General features: G+C 49.1%; 1 protein-coding gene across 2 annotated transcripts in view; it reads left to right on the top strand.

Moving 5' to 3' along the window:
- The window catches only part of ZC3H3 (zinc finger CCCH-type containing 3), a 290941-nt gene that overhangs the window by 218808 nt on the left and 54034 nt on the right, over window positions 1-18099 (top strand). For both annotated transcript variants that reach the window (XM_066623326.1, XM_066623327.1), the window contains exon 9: window positions 2890-3021. In XM_066623326.1, coding sequence (XP_066479423.1) covers window positions 2890-3021 — 132 coding nt within the window. The remainder of the gene's footprint in view (window positions 1-2889; window positions 3022-18099) is intronic.

Genomic DNA, 18099 nt, shown 5'->3' with positions numbered 1-18099 from the left:
TGCTTAGGCAGCCTTAGTCAGCTTGGCTAGGAAGTGGTTGTGATTGCCAATTATTGCTCTTCTGAACAGTTGCCATGATTTCACTGATTCCTGGTTCCTCCAAAAGTCTGGCAGGAGAGTGAAGTTTTCATAGATTTCCTGAGTGCCCAGTCCTATCCAGCTTTCTGGCACCGATGCAGCCCCGAGGTAAGGGAACAAACATTCCTTTACTTTGAGGAGGCCTCTGTCGCTGCCCCCCCCCCCCCCAAGATGTAGTGGATGTCCCATTTTCATGGCTGCATCAGTGCTGGAAAGTTGGATAGGTTTAGGCCCTAACAGTTTGTAGTTTGTCAAAACCTGAACAGCTTCCCTGTTTGGAGGACAGAAAAGTGGCGGGAGGGGGAGTTGTGGCTCAGCGTTTGGGAACCCTGAAATGAGCTGCTTTGTCCCTTTCCCACGGGCACCTGTGAAGAGCAGGCTCCCTGCTCCCTGTATGTGAATGGCTGGGTTTGTGGGTGGGGGTTAGCAAGAGGCTGGGACTGGGGCCAAGGCAGGCTGCTGTTCCAACAGCTTTTCCCCTTGAGGGACTTGACAAGAATCAGCATTTTTCTCCCTAATAGAGCTTCAAAACTCTGTTGTGAGCAATTTGGAAATTCACGTTGACTTTCGGGTTCATTAGCTGCTGGCTCGGAAAGGCGTGCGCATGTTCGAAGCTGCCTAATATGGCCACAGTGCGCTGCCGCCGTGCATTAGCCTTATTGTTATTTGCGTGGACATAGCGGGGTGCAAACGAGGTTAATTGAAATGGGAATGGCGCTTCTTCTTGGTAATGGCTCAGGCCTGACAGCTGGGAGGAGCTGAGTTTTGCATAAGAGCAGGCTTTATTATCCCTTTTTATTAGAGCTAATTTGATCTCTATATCAAAACCTACATTAAGGGAATCGTTTACGGTCACGCCACCGCCGACAAAAAAGACAGCCCCAGAGCCCTGTCCTTTGTTTTAATGCCTGCAGTTAAAAGACAATTAAAAATAAACTCTTTGCTTTAAAGCCCCTTTCGTTTTCTTTTCTGTGCCGCGTTCAGCCTTCCATCTTCCTGTCCTCTTCCCCACTCTCCTTTTCACTCTGGTGAACTAATTCAGTTCCTGCCCCCGCCTGTCCTTTGGGGGAAAGTTCCCTCCTCCCCCTTCTCTGTGCGTTTGGAAGTATTGGTTTGGCGGGGGATATAAGTATTATTCGTAATAACAACAATAAATACCTAGACCCTCCTGATCTAAGATCATGACTCTTAGCAGAAGGCTTGCTCTGGACAATAAACCAGTTTTGTGGCAAGATAAGGAGGGTCAGGAATGCAACTTTGTGGGCGGGGGAAGCCAAGCAAGCGGAACCACCACTTTGGAAGCCACCTGGTAACTCTGGGGGGTTGGTGCAAATGCATGGAGTCGAGGTGCATTTTTTGAGCTCTCTTCTGGAAAAGTGGGGGAAGAGTCGCTTCGGAGACTCTGACGAAAGAATGGTCCCTTGCTGAGACCAGCGCTATGTCCGGTGCTGTTCTGCCTGTTCTGACTAGTGGCAGTGCTCCAGGTTCTCCCGCAGGGATGTCTCCCAGATCTGTTCCCTCCCAGCCAGGGACTGATCCTGCATGTGCTCAAGTCACTGGGCTGTGGACCCTCCCCATCTCAAGTAGCCATTAAGTGGAATTGTCACAGCAGGCCAGTCATTCGCTTTTAATTATAGCAGCTGGCTGGAGGTAAAGTTCTGTGGTTTGCGGCATGAACACAACTGCACAGTCAGTTTCACTTTGCTTGTTTGTGCCACCAACACCTGTAAATAAGAACTCCTGGAATGTAGAGTTCTGGAAAGGGGGAGGTTCTTGTGGACCTCTTGTCTGAAAACAGGAGAGCCTGTCCCTTACGAGCAAAAGCATCGGCACAACCCTTTGGTCAACTGCCACTTGCTTCTGACCAGGGTTGGCCTGAGTGGCAGAAAATCCATCAGGAACACCCAGTTCTGTTGTTCAGGGCTGCAGAGGCCCTTGGCAAGCTCTCCTCCAAGGCTCTCCCCCCCCCGTGAGTGAACAACAAGAGAGGTGGTCTGCCACCACCATATCACACCACCCTGAGGTGGTCTTGGGTGGTCAGTGGGTTCTTGGTCAGTGGGTTCTTGGGTGGTCAGTGGGTTCTTGGCCGCTGCTCAACAAGGTCAACTCCAGCCCTGGCCCTGCCGCTGTTTACTGTGGGGTACAACCTGCTGGGAGTGTCTCTTGTGCAATTCTGATTGAAATGAACAGGTGGGAGGAGCCCATGCCAGTGGTCTCTCTCATGTAGTGATCATTCCTAAATGAGTCTGTTCTTGGTCCTCTCCTGTCTGAGTCCAGGTTGCTGATGGTGGAGGATAATGATTTATCAACTGCTGCCGTGACGTGCTGCGCTGACCTGGTATAGATACCAGTTTTAAACAGAATTGTCACCAACGCCACTTTTCACATATCATGCCCATTTGGCCTTATTGTTCACATTTTTCTACCTTCTTTTTTCTCTACACCCAGGTATACATATACCTGCCAACATCATGCATTTGATAAAGTGGCCTCTAGTCCAAAAAAAAGCTTCTGCCTCAGTATAACTCTTACTCTTTAAGGTGCCACAAGACTCCTCATTGTAGTTGTGGCTCATACGCATGTGTGTGCGTCGTCACTGCATGGGGCACTGCTACAGTGAAGGGGTTCCCATCAGGTCAGTGTGTCTGTCTCGTCTCCGTCCGTTGTCCCGTTCCCTCCCCCCCATCATTTGGGGTGGAGTGATGAGACAAAGGGTTTGCTTTGCTGTGGGGAAAGTTTTCTTTTGAACCAGCACTGAATTCCTGTTGGGGGAGGAACCATTTTTACTCTCTCTTTCCTTGGTCCTTTCAGATGCCCGTGTGCTTGTACTTCCTGAAAGGGATTTGCAACAACAGCGATTGTCCCTACAGCCATGTCTACGTGTCCAGGAAAGCGGAAGTGTGCCCAGACTTCCTCAAGGGCTACTGCCCCTTGGGAGAGAAGGTAAGGAGGGTGCAGGCTTCTCCGTTGTGGCAAGGATGCTGTGGTGTCCAGTGGGATGCAGAGCTCTTTTGGCTTGGCATACGTGCTGCTCTTACTTCTGGTACTGGCCTCTGTCACGTGGCAGGTCAAGGCTGATCTGTAACTGAAAAGTCCTGCCTTGCTGCTGAGTGTCAGTGTGTTTAAGTCTCTTTTCTCTACAACCCTTTGCTTAACCCTCTTGGCTCTCAGCTGTGTTGAGGAGTAGACAAGGCCTGCCATACAGCAACTTCTCCTCACCATGCAAGTTGCAGGAGAAAGATGTTCTCTCTCCCTCCCTTGGAGCCCACGTAGAAGATACACTCCCAGTTGATGAGACCCCAGGATGTGCTCTGTGATTTTAATTATTTTTTTCTGTACTCCACTTTGGAAATTGGTTAAAGTTGAAAAGTTGAGCAGAACTCTTGGAAATAAAATGAGTGACATGAAGATAGCCTGACCCTGGAGCAGAAGGCAGTGGGGTGCCCTTGTGCCTGTTTTGGTTGCCTTGTAGCCACTGCCCATCAACTAGACTTTTGCTTCCTGGTTCTTTGGTGTGTTTTTCAACTTGAATAATTTGGATTTCTTGTAAACTGTCCTGGAGTCAATATACGCAAAAGCAATCGAGAATAAATAATAAACCCTAAAAATGAAATGAGGAGCATAGCTTGCTTCTGGAATATCTTTCGGCTGATTGGGAAGCAGAGAATTGTGTATGTTCTCTGGAAGGTTAAGGAATCTGTACTAATTGGTGCTTCTTCCTGGCACCTGTGTGGAGCTGGGGTGTTGGTCTGATCTGTATGGAAGGAACCTTCTGCCATGATGAAGACATCATCTTCCTATACAATAGTTATTGGGTATTGGGAGATGTTCAAGCATTAGAACTATATTGCATTTTTTGGGTACATGCTTCATAAGTTTTTAAGGCTGCGCCCAGACATTTGCTGTGTTAATACAACAAACATTTGTTTACAGAGGCATGTAGCATAACATGATTGGCCATAGCTCAAAGACAAACCTGTATGTGACTCAGTGTTGTCTGTAATATGACCCTTAGGGCTGTCTGCTGGGGTTCTTTTGCGTCTTTTTGGATTGTGAGCCCTTTTGGGACAGGGAGCCATTAGTTTGTTTGATTTTCTCTGTAAACAGCCTTGTGAACTTTTAGTTGAAAAGCGGTATATAAATACTGTTAATAACAATTGTTTCAGCATGCACTATGCAACTCTGACCTACTTTTTAATTTCTTGAAGGGCATGTGGGAGAACAGATTCACACTGGGACCATAGCAGCAGATCTTTAGCACATTGTCCCTACTGTGATCCCAATTTGGATTTCCACCCACCCAGCATGGCTGCTTTTTAATCACGGAGAAAACACCTCTTGATTTAAAGCCTGGTCTCTTGGTCAAAGCCTGAGACTCTCACCCAGCCATTTTCAACTGGTGTGCTGTAAATGGTCTGCAGGTGTGCCATGGAAGTTTGGGGCAGAATAATTGGGGGTGTGAGTTCCGCGCCAGCAGCACGGCGTGCCTTGTCGGTTGTCACAAAAGTGATGCGGTGCCTTGAAAATTTTAGCACCTTGTTAGTGTGCCGTGAGATGGAAAAGATGGAAAATCATTGCTCTAGGCCAGGGGTCTCCAAACCATGGTCCGGGGGCCAGATGCAGCCCGTGGCAAGCCTCTATCTGGCCCACAGCCAGCCTCTTGTCCCCTGAGAACCTCTGGCCCACTCAACTGAACACAACTGCAGCTGTGCTCTGGTTGTGTCAGGAGCGTGTTCTGAGAGCCAGAGAGGTTGAATGAATGAGCCCATTCGTTCATTTATTCACTCTTCTAAGTTCCATCTCTAATTTATTTATTTAAATTTTATATTTAAATTTTTTTTCCGGCCCTCAACACTGCACCAGATACTTAATGCGGCCCTCTGGCCAAAAAGTTTGGAGGCCCCTGCTTTAGCCAGTGCACCACATTGCATTACCTCACTGATCCTAACAACAGTCTTGAGGCAAGCTCATTACTATTATTGTACATGAGGAACTGCAAGAGTAGCTTGCTTGCAGCTGTCTAATGTGAGCAAGGTGAGGCGTCACAGCTTCCACTCTTTGCCCCATTACTCTGCCTTCATCTGCTGGTGTCAGCGTGCAGCGGGGTTGATCAGGTCATCCAGCCCATGTGCCAGACAGTGGAGCCTGGGCAGGCAACTCTGCTGTTCTGTGTATGGCGCGTGGCAGATTTGGTGGGAGACGAGCCTTGCAGGCCAAGCTCCATGCTGGCACTTCTGAGAGCTCGGCAACCTGCAGGTTTGGCAGTGACATGACGACATCATCACTGAGTGTTCAGCTCCTTTGCTGGAAAGGTTACCAGCCCCTGGAAAGGTGTACAGCATCTGTTCACCTCTGAGCAGTGGGAGAAGAGTTTTCCCTTCCTGGTCTCATTTTTAATCCTGGGCAGAGTTGTCTTCACTGGGCATCCAGACAAGCAGCCAGCTATTAATGATGCCATGCTTTTGTTTACATGGTTGCTGGCATCTTATCAGGGCATTGTCCCAAAGAGATCCCGTTGGGGCCTAGCGGAGAAGTTATTTGATTGTGTTGAAGAGCTTTGGGGAAGCTTAGAGGGCTTCAAACCAGTGAAGTCTTGTGTATCTGCAGGTTTTGAGGATGTTTCCTTTGACCCCCTAAGTGGCATCTGATTAATAAAGATTAATCTTTATCCTACCCTAGGTCTTGAGCAGCAGAAGCACAAGCACTTAGGGCATGTTGGGGGGAAAGTTCCCTTTCTTTGCAGCGGTAGCAGCAGCAGCAGCAGCAGTTCCACCCTCCAGATCAGCAGGCTAATGTTTCCTGGGGGCTGTGGCCAGTCTCTGTAATTATCACCATCAATCATCATCTTTTAAAAGGCATTTGCAAAGCTGTGAGAAGAGGTTGGCTGCAGGATCAGACTGGTGTGGGCGCCCATTTAGTTCGGCCTGCTCTTTCCCACAGTGGCCTGTCAGATCTCTTTGGGAAGCCCCCAAGTGGGCTGTAAAGGCATCAGTCCTGGTGAGTCACTAGCATATCACCCTGTGGCCATAGATTTCTGAATGTGAACCGAGTGGGGTGTGAAGCAATCCTTTCCACCCCCCTGAACATACTGTCCATCAGTTTTTCTGGCTGGTCCCAGGTTCTGTTGTTGCAAGAGAGGGAGACAAATGCTTGTCTATCCACTTTCTCAGCACCATGCATCATTTTGTAAATCATATCTATATCACATTTCCTTCTAGTCATCTTTTTTTCTAAAGTTAAAAAGTCTCCTGTACCCAACCCCTGGCTGTTTGGGTTGCATTTTTCTGCACCTTTTACCAGCAATGTCCTGTGTGAGATGGAGCAACTTTGACAGTGATCCTGTTGTATCCAGGCCTGTGTTTAATTACTCCCAATTCTGGCGAACTCTCCAAGTCACATTGACAAGAAGAGGGCTTTGCAAAGGTATGAGGAGGTCATCAATATATACCTCCCTGCATGGACGTTGGCACACAGAGGAATACCTGGCTTGGCAGCACAACTTGTGAAAGAGATCTTGGAGTTGCAGTGGATCACAAGATGAACATGAGTCAGCAGTGTGATGCCTCTGCAAAGAAGGCGAATGCCATTTTAGCCTGCATGAACAGAACCGTAGCTTTCAAGTTACAAGAAGTTGTGATTCCGCTTTACTGTGCACTGGTTAGACTTCACTTGGAGTATTGTGTCCAGTTCTGGACACCCCACTTTAAGCAAGATGCAGCCAAACTGGAGCAGGTTCAGAGGAGAGCGACGAGGATGATTGGGGGCTGGAGGACAAGCCCTACGAGGAAAGGTTCAGCCTGGAGAAGAGAAGGTTGAGATGGGATATGATAGCTGTCGTCAAATACCTGAAGGGCTGTCATATGAATGAAGAGACAAATTTGTTCTTAACTGCCTCTGAAAGTAGAACTAGATCCAATTTGCAGTACAAACTGCAAGAGAAGAGATTCTGTTTGAATATCGGAAAAAAGGAAAAAATACCTGAGGGTAAGGGCAGTTCGGCAGTGGAACAGATTGCCGAGAAGTGGTGGATTCTCCCGCACTGGATATCTTCAAGCAGAGGGTCAACAAACACCTGTTGGAGATGCTGTAGGAAGATTTCCTGCTACATGCAGGGGCTGGACTAGATGACCTATTAGGCCCCATCCAACTCTGTGATTCTATGAATACTATGAAGAGGCCGACTATAGAGGAAATTGCTGGAATGCCAGAGGACACAAGGGCTGTGTCTGTTAAGGCAAGACTCTACTTACATCGGAGTTAAGTCAGCCCACCCAGAGCAGTCTTTGGGGAAGCTCTGCTTTGCCTAGAAACCGGTGCTCCAAAAGGGATGTCTTGCAAAGGGGTGTCTTCAGCAAGGCTGTTCAGCTTGTGAATAGCCTTTGCTGCCAGTGTTTTACTACCGACCCTGTGTTGTATCCGCTTGCGTGGGAGGAGACATTCCCTCCAAAGTAAAATCGAAGTGATGAGGCTGCCTTTCCACAGCCCGGTACAAGTCACCCAGCCAGCATGTGTACAATTATTTTAAAATATTCCAATTTAAATGAAAATATAAAAGAGATATTTAGAATATTTATTCTATTAGTGAACATGCTTACCGCATCACTTCTGGAGTGTCAGAAAAGCATTCTCCTACAGATGATGGATAGCAGCCCGTAATTATATAGGGGGGGGGGGAAATTGCTGAGCGTGCCATATTTAACTGGGGAGAGGAAATACCCGGCCTGGGCCATCAAGGGTTAATTTTATTCTCTAAATAATATAAAAAGTGCTGAGTCTGTTCCTTTCGCACAAAGTAGAAAGTCCTCAAATGGACCCCGGAGAGTTTATAATATTCTACTGAATCAAGTAAAAATGTTAACCTTGCTTCATAAAACGATGGCTTGTTAAAGATGCGCAGTCCCTTTTCTTGTGAATAATTTAGAAAGGGAGTAAATCTCTTCTCATTCTGCTTCTCCTATTTTTTTTTCTCTGTGTCCAAGATGCTGCACAGCCCAGCTGTCTGCAGTTTTAACTTTGAAAAGGACAAGGAGACAGGCAGGTGGGGGGGGCCTGTGGAGTCGGCCTTGTCTGTGCTTGAGAAACTTGGAGTGGCAAACCTCTCGGCGCACCTCTTGGGTGCCATATCCGTGCACGCAAAAGAGCTGCTCCTTTGCATCGTGAAAGCTGCCCCCCCCTTGGTGGCACATGTTGAGCTGCTGCTTCTTCTATGAAAGGAAGGGGCCACTGCTCCATGTGGGAGTGCCTGCTTTGCCTGCAGAGGGCCCAGAGTTCGGTCCCTGCCTGGGAAGGACCCCTGCTGGAAAGCTGCTGCTAGGCGGTGGGGCCCATATTGAGAGGCAGATGGACCAATGGATTGATTCCCTGCAAAGCAGCTGCTGGGTGCATATATAAAGTTCAATGCATGAACCTTGTGAGAAGTGCCCCCTCCCCATTGCTCTGCCCAGCAGTGTTTGGACCTCTTGCAGGAAGTGGCTCTCTGCACTCTGTAGGCAACCTTCAGTCTCGAGAGACTCTGGTATCGCGCTCTGAAAGGTGGTTCTGGAACAGCGTCTAGTGTGGCTGAAAAGGCCAATTCGGGAGTGACAATCCCTTCCACACTGGGAGCAAGTGCAGTCTGTCCCTGGTCTGTCTCCCTGGCTGTGGGCCTTCCTTCTTTGCCTCATAGCCTCAGACTGTTGGCAAAGTGTCTCTTCAAACTGGGAAAGGCCATGCTGCGCAGCCTGCCTCCAAGCGGGCCGCTCAGAGGCCAGGGTTTCCCACCTGTTGAGGTCCACTCCTAAGGCCTTCAGATCCCTCTTGCAGATGTCCTTGTATCGCTATCTGCAACATCTCTGCCTTTCTCAGCCCCTCCCCCTTTTTAACCTTGCAGTGTTTTTTGTTTCTTGTGCTGCCCCCCAAGTGTGTGTCTGTTTTATGTCCCTGCCCTTTGAATGGGCTGGCTGTTCTACTGCCCAGCCCTTGTTGCCTTCCCTTCTTGATTGCCAGGATGTACCCTTCTATATTCCCTTTACAAGAGAGGGGATGGTGCATGCTGTAGAGCACCAGGCTGGGAAGTGTGCCTGCCCCATACAGGCTCCATTCCTCTCACTGAGGGCTGTGTAGGAGTTTCTGTGCAAGCCCCGTGCCATTTGCTCCCAAGGCACATGCCAGGTATGTCAGGCCACAAGAGAAGAACTGCTATTGTAACACAAGGCAGCAAACTCACCTGGAAGATGAAAGTGCCCTCCTTCCTACAGGAGGCCACCAGCCTCACCTCTGCATGGTCCGCTGCTGCTCTTGTACTTACCTCCTTCTACTCCGTCTCTGCTGGGGGTGGGTAATTACTCCCCCACTTCTGCATTGCTTACAATTGGAGCATTCAGTTGCTCTCAATGTAGAGATTCAGGACTGGTTGTGTGGCTCTGTGAGTCGCTGCTCTAGGCTTGCCTCCTACGTAGAATGTGGCAGTGGCTCATGCGGGAGTGCCTTCCATGTTTTATCTGTCCTGATTCTCAAGCAGCCTGAATGGAGAGGGAATATTTGACCATTTAATCTCTCAGCCCTGATGGGCATACTTTCTCCCCAGAAGTCCCCTTGGAACTACACTGTGTTATGGAACAGCATCGTTTATGGGACATTCTGGACATCCCCTGCTAACTGGTTAAGAGGCACTTTTTCAAGTGGGTGCTCCTCTTTTATTTAGCAGGGGGAGAGTAACTGGCCCACCTCACCCCAGCAGTGTCTTTTCTAGTGGCTGTCTGCTGGTGTTGCATCTTTTTAGATTGTGAGCCCTTTTGGGACAAGGAGCCATTAGATATTTGATTTTCTCTGTAAACCGCTTTGTGAACTTTTTGTTGAAAAGCGGTATATAAATACTGTTGTTGTTGTTGTTGTTGTTGGAGGGAAATCTATGGCAGACGGTGGGACCCGGTCACCGTGAGTGGCTCTCTCTGTTGCTCCAGCTGCTAAAGGGAGTGAAGAGACTAGGAGAAGGGGCGTTCAGCAGTAAGCTGCTGCTGACATTCAGTCACAGTTTCTCTCCAAAATTGTCCCTGATTTTGGTCCACCACTCAAATTCATTGAGAGTGTGTGATGCAGTCTTGTGGAAATTCGAGAAGTGGGCCCTTGGAGGGTGGGGATTGCTCCACCCGCTCCAGATACCCCTTTGGGGGTTTGCTTTGCACTGCACGCAGAGCCTGAGGATGCCTCACGTTGTCCAGGTTTGTCACTTGTGACTGAAGGAGGTTTGGGTGATGTGCTTCACCTGGGCACACTTTGGAAAGTGGCTGTTGACTGCCATACCTTGGTGGCTGTCTGTTCTCCAGGTTGCTCCCTTATCTGTCAGGGCATGTTCTGCTTCACTGCAGAAGCTACAGGGCTCTCAGTTTTTGTTTGTTTGTTTTTAACATTATTATTTAGAATTTATTGCATGCTCTTCCCTCTATCCGTGAGTACCTTTGGGAATGTTTGAACCAGCTGCTCTGGGTTGGTAGATCAGCCTGTACTTGTCTCAAGCTGTGATAGTGCGCCTTGCAGAGTTTTATGCAAGGGGGTCACTGGTTCTTTGACTGGAGTGATTTGTTCTGTGGTAAGAGGATTAATTCCTTTCTGCTCCTTTCTCCCATTTCCAGTCTAAGGTTGGCTTTTCCACATTTGCCCCACAGAAAAGAAGGAACTTCAGAGAGGGATTGTGGCTCATAAGCAGGACACCTGCTTTCCAAGGAGAAGATTCCAGGTTCTCTCCTTACACCTGAAGGGAGGGCTGGGGAAGAGCTCTCCCCGCGCCATCTGAAACCCAAAAGTCTTTTCTAGTTTTAATGAACAGTACTGAGGCGGCTGGGCTGATGGTCTCACCTCACAGTTGGCAGGTTTGGATGTTCTCCGCCCAAGTGGTGTACTTGTGTTGACCACATGGTGGCTGCTTTCCCAATGAATTCTGTTGGCTTCCCCAACTCTTTCCCAGAAATATAACTTCCAGAGTTATTTGGAGTAGAGGGGAAGTAGGAAGCTATTGGCATTGAACCGTAATGTGTAAGCTCAACATTCAGCATCCCAAGAATTTCTTTCTTTCTCTAAAAGTGCATATGTGATGACGATGATGGTGAAGGCAGGCCTGAAAGTGTGGCAGTCTGCAGAATCTTAAGTCCCAGATGTATGGCTGCATGGGAGTGGCACTTGTGAGCTATTGGATAACTGAGACTGCAAAGCTTTCTCTATCCTGACCCACAGGTAGAAATTCTGTACTAATAAATAAGCAGGGAAAGCCACTCACGCCCAAGGTCCTGACTCTGTGCACCTGCTTTTTTCATCAGAATAAGATATTTCTGATTTCCCTTTTACCTCAAGAGCAAAGTTGCTCTTGTCCTATGTCCCGAGTTCCTGTGTCCCAAGGCCCATGTTTTGCACAGAAGTAAGCAAGCCACTAGCTGCACACCATTTCAAGGACCCCCACACACCTTGCAGATGGCTCCTGTGGCCTGGTCAAGTGGCAGGGGAGCAGCTTCTGCTGTTTCATGAAGCAGCAGTGGCCTTTCAGCCAAGGCAAGATGCTGTTTGTTGCCTTGGCTGTGTTAGGAGAGGTGTTTGGTCTTGGGCTGCACGTAACGTTTCTTCAGTAGTATCTTTTGGATACTGGAAAAGACAGTTCTGTGGAGGCAGGCAGCTGGCTCTCTTGCCTGCATGACTGGTTTGGTTAAAAAGACTCGCCTAAACCTTTCCAGTCCTGTCGTTTTCAGACTACACTGTGTTTAGCCAGCCGCTGTCTGTAATAGAAGGTCAGGAGGTCCGGCTCAGTTGGTAGAGCTGCCGCCTTGTATGCCTGAAGATCTGAGGCTGCCAGTTCGAAACAACCGGAAGTACCCGAGAACTGATGACGCGCTGATATACTGATGAGCTGACCCTCGGTGGCAGAGAGGAGTTGCCGTCAAGTGGAGCGTGGGAGGCGAAGGACCAGAGAGAGGCCAGACCGGGAAGGAATGCAGCTGGAACGAGGAGTTCTATGAGACTAGAACTATTCAATTGTAAAAATCCCTACGGGAGTTTAGAACAGCCTGCCTATGTAAACCGCCTTGGATTAAAGTCTGAGGAGAAATCTGACGACCAAAGAAAGGCGGTATATAAATACCTGTATAAAATAAATAAATAGAAGCCCAGGGTGGCCAGGCAGTCCCTGCGCAGGCTTCAATGGCTCCAGACCCCACATAATCGCAGGCATATGGACTTTTTGGCCGCCCTAAAGGTGAAAGATGAAACCCCTGCTTTGCATGCCAAAGGTCTCCAGTTCAGTCCCTGCCTGGCAGCATCTCCAAGCAGGGCTGGCAAAGAGCTCCACTTGACAATGTGGAGAGCCGCTGCTAGTCAGTGCAGACAGTGCACATCGGAGTGGACCAGTGTCTGGCTCTGGGAAAGGCAGCCTCGTGTGTGTCCAAGGGGAGATGTGCTGGGCTTGGGTGCTTTGTTCTCGGCTCTGATTGTCTGCCGGCTTCATCCTGGACGAGTCTGACTGGATTAATCGGCAGCTGCACCAGAGCAGAACACGGAAGGAAAGTGACCATGATAAAGGCTCCTGTTAGAAATAGAAGCTTTTAATTTAAAAGACGGCAAACTCTCTGAGAGTTTCACCGATAATCCGATTTCTCTCCCGACCAAGCCTGTCTCTCCGACGAGAACCTCTGAAGATTTCTGCCAAGATACCTCTTATTTACCCTCCGCCATAATGGTATAATGAGGGCTCCCACTGCTTCCTTAATATAACTGCTGCGTCTTCTGTGACTTTCAGACACTTATGCTGTAAATGTTGCTTATCAGTACAAATGGGAACCGTTTAATAGCTTGGGCAAGTTTTGATAAAAGAGAGAGAGAGAGAGAGAATCCTCCCCTTTGATAGCCGTCTGTGTTTATCTTCTCGGTGGCAATGAACCTCATAGACCCAACAGTTTTCTAACAGAGCTTCTCCCTAGTGTTGTGTCCCATCCCCCCCCCCCCACGTTAGTCACTCCTTTCAGGACTGTACCGCTCCCAAGCACAGGCTGTCACTTCTCACTGATGCTGAGTCCAGAAGTCGCCCTGCACAGTCATAAATGGAGAGAACCTCTTGTTGGTGTGTGATTTCCCTGACGCCAGCAGTGCTGGTTCGAGACGTTCCTGGCTTGAGGCAGGCAAATGTTGTTTGGCTTGTGGCAACACGGCTGGTTTAAACTGTGCCTCCTTAAAATGCATGCTATGGACTTTGAGTTCTTCTTTTTGCTTTGACTCCCTTGTTTCATCATGATACAACTGTAGTAGCATAAAAGAAAATGTCATGTCAGTTTCCTCATCTGATACCACTTTTCCTATGGTGGTTGTGAAAGAGAGTGTCAAGGCTCAGAGCCACACTTGTCACTGGTGCTCTACTGCTGTCCATCCATTCTGATGTGTCTGTCAAATGGAGTTGGAACACCCCTTATTTTAACCCTCTGGGAATGTTGACTTTCCCCGAAGAAAAGAAATACTTCTGATGTTGCCTTGTTGTATGTCCGGGACAAACATTTTTGTCCCACCTTTCTCAAGATCTAGTCAAGGTGACTTACAGTCCACAATTGCAATCAGATGAGGAGGCAATAAATATAGAACTTCAAATAGCAGAGCAACTTCAAAACCAGAGGGAGGGAGCTTTCAGCCAGGCTCAGAAAAGGGACACAGTAGAAGTAGGGGCTGGAGACCGTTTAGTGGGATGAGACCACCTTCAACTTCCACTTGAACACCAACAGGGATGGGGCCAGCCATGTGTCGCAGGGGAGGGAGTTCCACAGTTCAGGGGCCGCTACAGAAAGAGCCTCCCTGTGTGTTACTGTCAACCAGCCATCTGAAGGTGGACCACACACTGGTGGGCAATTTTATAGGGGGAGGGGGAGGTGATTCTTCAGGCACTTTGGTCCCCAGCTTTGAAGGTCATAATCAGAACCTTGCATTGCTCCCAGAAACATATAGGGTGTCAGTGCAGCTAAGAGAGCGGCATGTGTCATGGTCATAGCACCTTGTGCCAGGCAAAACTATTTCAGCTACCTTCTGTACCCACTGAATTTCTGGAGGGCTTTCAAGGGCAGCGTTATGTAGAGTAGGTTGTAGCAGCTGAACGGAGAGTGGCCTAAGGAATGGATAACCATGGCCAGATCTGCCTGAAACAGAAACGGGCACAGTTGATGCATTAACTGAAGCCGAGTAAAAGCTCCCTGAGCCACAGCTTTACCTGCGCGTCCAGGAAGAAGGGCATGCCTGGGGTACTCCGACTGCAACCCTGATCCCTGAAGGAGAGCGCATCCTCATCTGCCTCACCACATCAGTAGCTCCCCAACCACAAGAACCAGGGTCTTAGGCTTTGCTTTCAACTTGTTTGCCTGCATCTGTGTGCAAGACAGATATGAACCCCTCCCTGGACTTTGGGGGCCTGAGAAGGGTCTGTGCCCTGAGTCCCCCTACAGTTGGATGATGAGGACCAGAGTTTTCTCCAGGGATTTCCTTACCTGCTGGGGAAGAACCTGGGAAAGAAGCATTCCTGTATATACCATAGATGTAGAAATGGCTGGGACTGACATCATTGCTCCCAGGGACCTTTCTGATCACACTGGGGGGTCCTGGGAGCAACCCATGAGCTTATGGAGCAGAAGTGCCTGTGCAGGCTCACTCCCCTCCCACCTTCTGCCAGCCCGTTTTGAATGCTTGGAGCAACTCAAGGCAGACAGAGACAGGGACAGGCCTCCTCTCCCATCCTGAGAGCTGGAAGGAGAGAAGGGAACTGCCACCAGTAAGCATGGGGGGTAGACCAGGAACGTGGGGGGTGGAGTGGGGTGGGGGCTGTACACAAACAAAGGCTCTGCAGCCGAGGGCCCAGTACAACCTGGCTTTGTCTGATACTTCTTGTTGGTATTGTGACAGCCTGCCGATGCTGTGAGGAGGGACATTTTTGAGAGAAATAAATACCTTCTCTGCTGCTTACACTCAGCCTCACCCACCAACACGCACACAGCCAGCCCGTGTCATCTGCATCCGACACAGATGCTGTGCTAAACTCCCCCCTCTTTCAAAGCTCATGTTGCCCAGTCCTGCCACTCCTGGCCTTGCAACTTTCATCGTACTGAATAATTCATTCCTGGTGCCCCTTGCTGCGTGCGCTTCCTCCGTGTTTGGGCTTTGTCAAGGCCTGGAATTTGGCTGGCGGCAGGAATCATTTTTCTCGAGAGCTTCACCGTCAGAGTTTGCAAAGCAAAATGCACCAGGAAAAGCCACTGCAGATCAATAGCTGTAAGGTGACGCCTGGGCAGCCGACCCCCAGGTCTGTTCCTCAATAACGGAATAAAACAAGGAGGACACCGTGCCCTATAAATATCTGGACGAATCAGCAAAAGTGAGAGGGCGAGGCTGCCAGATGCAGCAAGGAGCAAAGAGCCGGAAGGCTCTGAGTGGCAGGCAGTGCGGAAAGGTGCAGGTGCAATAATCCACGTGAACAAATATTGTCAGAATAATCCACTGCCTCGCTGCAGTCAGCGAATGCTTGTCCAGAGAAAAAGGCCCCTTTGAAAGGGCTGCGTGGTGGCTGAACTCTGAGTGAAAGGCATCCCATGGTTGGGGAGCAGCCATCAGGGCCACGTCTCAACTCATCCGTGCCACACAGAGGGCGCCACCAGCAGGCCGATATGGGTTGAAACAGGAGAGTGCATCCAGGGCAAGTTCCCAGCACTGCAGTAGGTCTTGTGAAGATGGACGGCCGTGGCCTGTGTGCAACCAGCAGTATTTTTTTTCTGGACCCAGCCTGGCCCTTTCCACGTGCTGCAGTTCATGGACAGAGTATTTTGCATCATGGTGATTTCAAGCTAACATACAGGTCTGGTGCTGGGTTTTGCTGGGAAAGAAGCCTCTGCTCTCAGCCTCTTGGCTTCCCTGCAGATTGAACTTTTCCCCCTGTGGCACTGGGGGTGGCTGTCTGGCAAACCAGCATTGCCCTCCAACACCAAATGTAAAAGTCAAGAAAGCTGGTTTCGTTTCTCCCACTGTAACCTGAAGTTACAAAAGACCACTCCTGCAGTAGTTCCATGCGGCAATGTCAGTATCCATCACCAGATTGCAAAACGCTTGGGCTACGTTGTCGTCTGGGCTTTTTTTGCCAGGAAGCTGGAATTCTGTCTGTGGCTAGTTGCCTTTTTAGAAACTCTCAGGAAGGTGATTTGCTAGCTGTCAGGTCCAGCTGGCTTGAGCCAAGCAGCCTCCCTATTCTTGGCATTGGCTCCCCACCAGCCACTCAGTGCAGGAAACTCTCACAGAGAGAGCTACATTAAAACAGCGAGGCATCCACCCCACTGCTAAACCCTGCAACTCACTCGTCTACTTGATGTTCTTTGGCAGGAACCTCTGACTTTTTTGAGGGGGTGCTTTTCAAGGACTTTTTCCTTTGCAGTCTGAGCTTTGGACTTGAAATTGGAAGCCCCGGAGCACTGCTGAAATAGATGGCAGGAATGTCCGAGGCTGGCTGGCACACTTAAAAATTAGGGGTGAACTGTGACAACAGTGAAATGTATGGCTGATGTTGACTTACACCAATAAAACCAACAAAGGCTGTAGCTTCATTCTACCTGAGTTTAGTTTTGTCTACCCAGATTTTTAAATACATGTACAAATAATAAATTGCTTTTCAGTTAATTGGTGTGATGCAGTGGCTCATGTGGGATTCTTTGTGAGTGCAAAAGAGAGCTCTGACCCTCCAGGAGCTTCTGCTAAAGAGAAGATGTTACTAGCCTGTTCTTCCCTTGCTGAGATGCTTCTCCTTGGAGATGTATTCTTCCTACTCGTCTTGTCTTTGCTACTTTTTGTTCCTTCATGGTTTGGGGGTGGTTATTAATATCCTTCAAGGTGATTACGTGGTTTCCCCACCACCTATCCCCATGTTGTCCTCAGCGCAACCCAGTATACATAGTTCTTTTTGAGACAAATCTGGTCATGGAATTGCCTTGCAATTGTATGTTGCAGGGAGCAGCTCCCCAGGGCACAATTATGGAATCCATGTGGAGTATTCTGGAAAGGTGCCACGTGCTATGTTTTTGCACAGGTCTCTCTAGGAGTGCTCCTCCAACAGCAGTGGCTCCAGTGGAGGCATAGCCAGCATCAGAGAAGCCACAAACTCTGTCTGGCAATGGCAGCGCTGAGCACTGGAGGCTTTACAACCATAGAGTTCATGGAGCATAGGTCCATTGTTGGTGGTCACAGTAGCTGTGTGGCACTGATGTGTTCAAAGGCAGTCTACCTCTTAGTACCAATCACTCAGGAGCGACAAAGGAGGAGTCTGGCTGGCCACTATGGAGTGCAGGATGCTGAACTAGACTGTCCTTCAACCTAACCCATCCAGACTGTTTATGTTGTTCTGACTGATTCTCAGATTGCAGCACTGCCTGCATTGCTCCCTGTTAGGTTAGCCCCCACCTTCGTCATGGTTAGTTTAGCAGTCTTTCTCTTTGGCTCCCCCTCCTGCCCTTTCTGACAACATTATCTTGTGCACTTCTGGAATCTCCTTGCTACTCTTATGTGGGAGTGAACTGATTTTTTTTCCTTTTTATGGTACAACCTGCTAGTTGGCCTGGTGGCTTGCCAGGGAGTGGTAAAATTAGCAGCACTGACAGGTGGACTGGATTGGATGTCCCAAGGAATGAGGTTGCTCCCTGACGACTTGAGCGCTAGCGCTCCTTCTCCTCTTCACCTCAGCTGACATGCGCCGTCGTACAGCAACTGAATCCTGGTGTTTTGTTGGGTGTGAACTCAGCAGGCCGTAGCCCTCACCCTCATGCCACCAGGTGAATAATTCATCATGACAGGGCCATTCTAGGCCCCAGCAGCCCTGAAGTGTAAGACCAAAGAAGCCCTTCCCTGACTTGGAGGTGTTTAGGCACATCACAGTCCTCTTTGCCTCTCCTGTGCCCTGTCTTTGGCCTGACTGACACTCTCGCGCAGGAGTGAAAGGATGGTCAGATGATGCCATCATAGAGGAAGGCCACGCCAAGTACAGGATGGTGTAGAAAA

Source organism: Tiliqua scincoides, chromosome 4 (assembly GCF_035046505.1).
Source record: "Tiliqua scincoides isolate rTilSci1 chromosome 4, rTilSci1.hap2, whole genome shotgun sequence".
Classification (NCBI taxonomy): domain Eukaryota; kingdom Metazoa; phylum Chordata; class Lepidosauria; order Squamata; family Scincidae; genus Tiliqua; species Tiliqua scincoides.
Note: the sequence above shows the minus strand (reverse complement) of the source record. Positions and strands in the feature narration are given on the sequence as shown.